Source organism: Anabas testudineus, chromosome 1 (genome assembly GCF_900324465.2).
Source record: "Anabas testudineus chromosome 1, fAnaTes1.2, whole genome shotgun sequence".
In the NCBI taxonomy this organism is placed as follows: domain Eukaryota; kingdom Metazoa; phylum Chordata; class Actinopteri; order Anabantiformes; family Anabantidae; genus Anabas; species Anabas testudineus.
Window position 1 is genome coordinate 19210220 of NC_046610.1, and position 6472 is coordinate 19216691.

The 6472-nt window shown below is 40.7% G+C and overlaps 2 protein-coding genes across 2 annotated transcripts in view; both read left to right on the forward strand.

The window, feature by feature from the left end:
• LOC113162441 (polymeric immunoglobulin receptor-like) overlaps positions 1–6032 on the forward strand; it is a 48150-nt gene extending 42118 nt beyond the window's left edge. Inside the window, exon 7 of the mRNA XM_026360574.1 lies at positions 5391–6032. Coding sequence (XP_026216359.1) covers positions 5391–5743 — 353 coding nt within the window. The 3' untranslated portion in view covers positions 5744–6032. The remainder of the gene's footprint in view (positions 1–5390) is intronic.
• On the forward strand, positions 1521–2803 carry LOC113162452 (tektin-4-like). Its single transcript, XM_026360584.1, has 2 exons — positions 1521–2162; positions 2700–2803. Exons 1-2 carry the CDS (start codon positions 1638–1640, stop codon positions 2772–2774), a joined length of 600 nt encoding a protein of 199 aa, XP_026216369.1. The 5' UTR covers positions 1521–1637; the 3' UTR covers positions 2775–2803.
• Positions 6033–6472: the final 440 nt, after the last annotated feature.

A 6472-nucleotide genomic window follows, 5' to 3' on the forward strand; every position in this document is an offset into this window, starting at 1 on the left:
CTCAACAGAGCTATGACTTTTGTCAGCCTGGCTACACTAACATGATGGTTTACATTTCTTCTAGTCACAGTTTACAAATGTAAAGTGAATGGTTTGTATCACACAAACAAAATGCACGAGCAGTCAAACACACTTAACTGTGACTCAGTGTGTTGTGCTGCATGTGTGTCTCCAGGACCTGAAGTCAGTGTGAACAGAAACATAACAAAGACTGATGAAACTGAAGAAATGAGAAAGGTGAATATCAAACTCTGGATCACACAAACTGAAAAACAGACTGTGGTCATACAACCTCCTCTGTGTACCTGTGCTGTTTCATTCATTTAAACAATTCTTTCTCTTTAGATTCATGTTCATTCAAAAGCTTTATCTGGTTCAGAGCTGGGTTTGTATGAGCAGCAGAGCACCAATCATAAGAATGATAAAGAACCTGAATATGACCGTAGTGTGTACCAAAGCCTCAGAGCAACAGAAGACATCTACTCTACATTAACAAAGTAATATTATAATCTTCAAAAACCTGATACGGAAGCCCTCCACCTACACATACACACACACATACACCACTGCTGTTCACCATAACACATCTCTGTTCGGGATCTTTAGCATCTTTAAGACGTCACTGTGGTTTTATCACTATCAGCAGACTCTTACACACACCACACATTCGTGGGTGACACCATGACATCATGGTCTGTTTGCTGTTTGCATTTTTCTTACTCTCTGTCCTATCAACTACCAAAAGAGGTCAAAATATAATCTAGTGTAAATAAATATACTTATGTCCATCGTTCGCCCATTGAATCATTCATTCTACTTTTTGCCCCCAAATCATCAGGATCTGCATTAGAATCAAGACGTTTGCTCGACTTCTCTTTCACATCAGGCAGTTTAACAGAGTTTGACACACACTAGATCTGATCGACAACCTGAGCTGTACCCTAGTTATTTTCAGAATATCTCTGATCTTGACCACTTCCTGTAAAACACACAGGCTAATACATCAAACATAGATCACACCTCTAGTTGACGTGTCATAGGGAGCTGCTGCTGCTGCTGTTTAACTGTTAAAGTAAATAACATATTAGACATTTGATCAGTGTATCATTATAATGAATTAACATTAACTTGTATCCACCACTTTGAATTCAGTGAATGTGAACATAATGCCAGGTTCAAAATGTTTCATATGAATTTTAAACTGTACATTGTTCCTGTGTTTCTTTAAGTTCTCTAAGAAAACCTCTAAATGAAGTTTCATTATGTTCAAAAAATATCAGTGAAGTTAATATATGAACTTTAGGATTCATCTCTGGTTCATTCCTCCTCTATTGATTCAGTCATTCTACTGATGTTTGTCTTCAGTGCACAGAAAACACAAATGAACTGATCTTGCTGTTCCACACTGAACCAACCATCTGTCTGTAGATCTTGATGTGACTGATTCATTCACAGATTCTTTTGTTAACTCGTAACCTGAGACAAAGCTGCTGCTGGAGCTGCTGCTGCCAACATGTGTAACCAGGCAACACCAAACAAACACACCACTTGTTCTGGAGCAGGACTGTTGACACTGTGCACTAAAGTCTTCTTAAAGCAGGTCGTCAGCTTTGTGTCAGTAACTGACCTGTCATAAAATGAGCTCTGAGGTTTTAGTCTCACGGCCACACTATGACAGCAGAGCTGTGGCTCAGGGGGTCCTGAAAGAGTCTCCTGTAGGACTGGAGGTCCCGCAGTCGTCCTCAGGCTCAGGTACAACGGGGTACCGCTCTGCTAAATACACCCCAGCTGAGTGGTTCTCCAACTATCACAGTATCCTCCAACAGGCTGGAACTGACCACCACGAGGCTCAAAGTATCCAGAGAGAGTCCAGAACTCTGTACCAGGACACAGAGGAAGCCACTTTGAAGACCCAGGCTGAGGGAACACGTCTTCTGGGGGAAAGACTACAAGACATCCACTACTGGAAGTCTGAGCTGCAGCGGCACATCGACCATCTGCTGACCGACACCGAGACACTGCTGGCACTGAAGACGCGGCTGGAGAAGGCGCTGGACGCCACCGAGACTCCGTACGCCATCACCACAGATAATCTGAACTGCAGGACAAGAAGACTGGGACCAGACCTGGTACAGGACACAGTGGAGGAGGAGCTGATGAAGGTGAACATTGACAGGACAGTGAACATTAGAGAAGTGAAGTGTTATAAACTTACACAATATTTAATCTATGAACTTATAAAGACTTTAATTAATCATTCAACTGCTTGAACTAAATAATATAAGAGATGAAACAATTCGACTTTCCACTTGTCAGTCAACAGAAGATTAATGTGCAACTATTCTGATGATGAATTAACTGAGTCCAAATGAACAAATGTTTGAGATCCACTAATATTTAATAGAGAGATGTAAGATTCTGTCTGATCAGAAACACACAGAAGACAGTATCCATCTGTCCTTTTATGGTTTCATGGTAAAATATGAAATAAACACATTAAGCTGGTGTAATAATAATAATAATAATAATAATAATAATAATAATAATAATAATGATGATGAACAATTACCTGCAGTCTTTACAACAACAGTTCAGTTGTGTGCTCACAGTAATTTTCTCTGGATCAAGTGTCTCATACTGAGTTCAGTCTAACAGTAAAGCAGCTCCAGCAGAGGGCTCAGTGGGACTGTGTTTTACAGGAAGTGGACCTGATCAGGAGCGTCCAGGACCTTCTGAAGAGAACTACAGCTCAGGTTGTCACTCAGATCAAGTGAGTGTCTCTTTACAGAAACGTACATTTCCTGACATGTACGTCATTCATAAAATGTCATTTAGACGTCTGAATTGACCAGGCTGTAATAAAGTATCTATCTATGTTTGATGTGTGTGTCAGGCCAAGCACATGTTAGAGTTGGACTGGTCTGATAAGTACATACATAAATAGTACATAGTGGAGGTGAAAATATAAATAGTAAAACACATATTAAAATTAGGAAAGATAAAGGTTATTTCAAGCTGCTGAATTGATGTTTGACATTTAGTGTTCACCTGTCGTAATGCTTTGATCCACTGGAGCGAGCTATTGAGTCTCACTAGCTCATCTCCTGTCACATCTCATTACAGTGAACGTCTTCCACCTCAAAAGCAGCAGAAACATCCAGTGTAGGATTATTTTTCAGTTAGTAAACATTACAATTAGTTATATATTAACATAACTTTGTATGTTGTAGATTTTAAAGTTGTGTAAAACGTGTTTAAAGACCATCTATCTCTTCTAATAATATGTTTCATGTCTTTTCTTTGCTAACCTGGACTGAAAAGTAAATAGCTGTGAATGATCAAAATAAGGAGAAATAAAGACATATTCTCAAATGAAACTAATCATGGATTTACTATACAGTTATTTACTATACAGTTATTTACTATACAATAATTTACTATACAGTTATTTACTATACAATAATTTACTATACAGTTATTTACTATACAATAATTTACTATACAGTAATCTGTGATTGTACATTTACATGGAAATATCTGGCCTGTTTTAAATGTGGAGCTGCCCTCAGTCTCTGTTCTTAGAGAGTGTGAGGAGGTGCCACGATGGATCTTATGAAAATAAACTTCATGCAAAGGGTTAGGAGTTAGTACAGTTAGGTTAAGATTGAGGGAGTGAGGACTTTGATGTACAGACTATCTTCTTCTTTTCGACTGAGCTGTTCCCTTTCCTGTCCTCTGCGTCCTCTTCTCTCACACCATCTAACTTTACGTCCTCTCTCACTACATCCATAAAGCTTCTCTTTGGTTTTCCTCTACACCTTCTGTCTGGCAGCTTCAACCTCAGTATCTGTTTACAGATATGTTCACAATCTTTCCTCTGAACATGTCCAAACCACCTCAATCTGACCTCTCACTGTATCCCCAAAACATCTGACGTGGTCTGTCCCTCTCATCGACTCAGTGTAGATCCTATCCAATAATAATCCGAATAAGAACCTCAATATCTTCAGCTCTGGTACTTCCAGCTCTGCCTCCTGTCTTTTCTCCAGTACCACTGTCTCATGTACAGCATCGCTAGTCTCACCACCTTCTTCAACACCTTTCCTTTGTTCTCGCTGATGCTCTTTTATTAAAGCGCCTCTTCACCTCTATTCCAAACTCTCTGTTGCTCTTTGACCCTAAGTACTTAAAGTGCTGCACCTTCTTCACCTCTGCTCTCTGTAACCTCACAGCTCTTGTTTCCCTCTCATTCACACACATGTATTCTGTTATGCTGCGACTAACCCTTATTCCTCAGCTTTCCAGACCACAACTCCACCTGTCTAGATTTTCCTCCACCTGCTCTCTGCTCTCACCACAGATCACAATGTCATCTGTTAACATCATAGTCCATGGAAATCTATGTCCATCACCAGATTAAACATGAAGGGGTTCAGAGCCAAACTTTGATGCAGACCCACCTCCACCTTGAACTGCTCTGTCACTCCTACAGAACATCTAACCACTGCCTCACAGCTCTCATACATGTCCTGGACTACTCTAACATATTTTTCTGCCACTCCATGCCCCCTCATGCAATACCACAGTTCCTCTCTCAGCACCTTGTCATACGTAGAAATGCTCACCTCTGTCCTTAGCTTAGCTTCGACCACTCTTTCCCACAACTTCATTGTATGGCTCAGTAGCCTTTTTCCTCTGTATGAACCACAGCTCTGCACATTGTCTTGTTCTTAAAACTTGGCACCAGCACACTTTCATCAAGCATCCTCTCATCTCCCTGTCCAAGATCTTGTTGTTAAGTAAACTAGTCCGCTCCACTGCCACCTCTCCCAGACACTTCCATACCTCCACAGGTACAGTATGTCATCAGGACCAACTGCCTTTCCACTCTTCATCCTCTTCAATGGCCTCCTCACTTCTCTGTTACTGATCTTTTCTGCTTCCTTTCCACAACAGTCACCTCTTCTACTCTTGGTCTTTTCCATTTTCATCATTCATCAACTCTTCAAAGTACTCCTTCCATCTTTCAATCACCACTTATCATGGCACATCTCAATACATTTTAATTCCTATCTTTAAACACCTTAATCTGCTGTAAATCCTTCCATCTCTATCTCTTTGCCTCACCAACCTGTACGGATCCACCTTTCCCACTTTCCTGTCCAACCTAGTAAACAAGTTCTCATGTCATTTGTTTGGCCTTCACCACCTCTACCTTCACCTTACGCTGCATCTCCCTGTACATTACTGGTGTGTGGTGACACACCAGTAATGTTTCACATCAATAGAAATGTACATAAAGTAAATGGAGGTTTTGTTTGTTCATCACTAAACTTTGAAAGCTGATGTGTTATTAGGTCATTTTGCTCAAAGCCTCTTCTGTCTCACAGAGTGGTGCTGTGTGAAGTCCAACAAACTGAGCGGCACTGTGGGACGTCCACTAACTATGCAGTGTCCCTATCCACCACAACATGGGACAAACAGGAAGTTCCTCTGTAAGGGAGACCACCACAGAAACTGTACAGACATGGTGACCAGTCAAAACAGCTCAGGACAGACTGACGTCAGGTTCACTCTGCTAGATGATGTTTCTTCCAGTTCTTTCTCAGTGACCATCACAGAGCTGAAAGCAGGTGATGCTGGGACATACTGGTGTGGTTCAGACTCACAGTGGACTTTTGGAAACTACACCAAGATTCAACTGTCACTTGGTAAAAGAGCAACACAGTTACAATGCAGCTGATTATATGAGGGAGCAGTACGAGCAGCTGACCTACAAACAATGCAACATTAGCTTTGAGGCTGTCAGAGACGCTGCTCATTATTAAACGCTACTTCTGTGGGCTCTTTGAAGTGCTGTGCAACTTCTCTTTACTTTGCAACAGAGAAGACGGCTGGAACATTTTAGTAGTCAGTATTCTGCCTAAACTGAAATGTCCCCATTAGACTGGACTTGTATACTGTGTGAGGAAATGGCTACAAATCAATGAACGAAGGAGAGACGCAGGAGCTCAAATTAGAAATGTGCCTAATTGTGTGATCATTTTCCAAATGAAAGTTTGCTTTGTAAAAAGCTTGGTTGTAAAATTAAGGAGTCTTCTGACAGAAGTGTGCAGCTCTGTGAGTCTTTATTTCTGAAGTTTGTATGTTTTGCTAACCAGTTTTTATTTACAGAAAATAAAAAGCAATCCTTTGACCTGCTTTTGTGTTTATAACGATTTGTCCAGTTAATTCCCTGTCTCTTTGTGTGTGTGACGTGCCATTGAAACAGAGTCAAGAAGGAGGAAACAATTATAGAAGTCATCCAGGTCCAGTTCAGTAGCCAATGTTTTCCTTTTAGTTTCAGAAAAGAGGTTCATGTAAACTTAAACAGTTTAAAGATAAAACAATACACTAAATGACAGAACACTCACTGCAGTGATGGAGCCTCACAGCAGAAGAAAACTGTCTGTTAACAGTTGGAGAGCTGAGA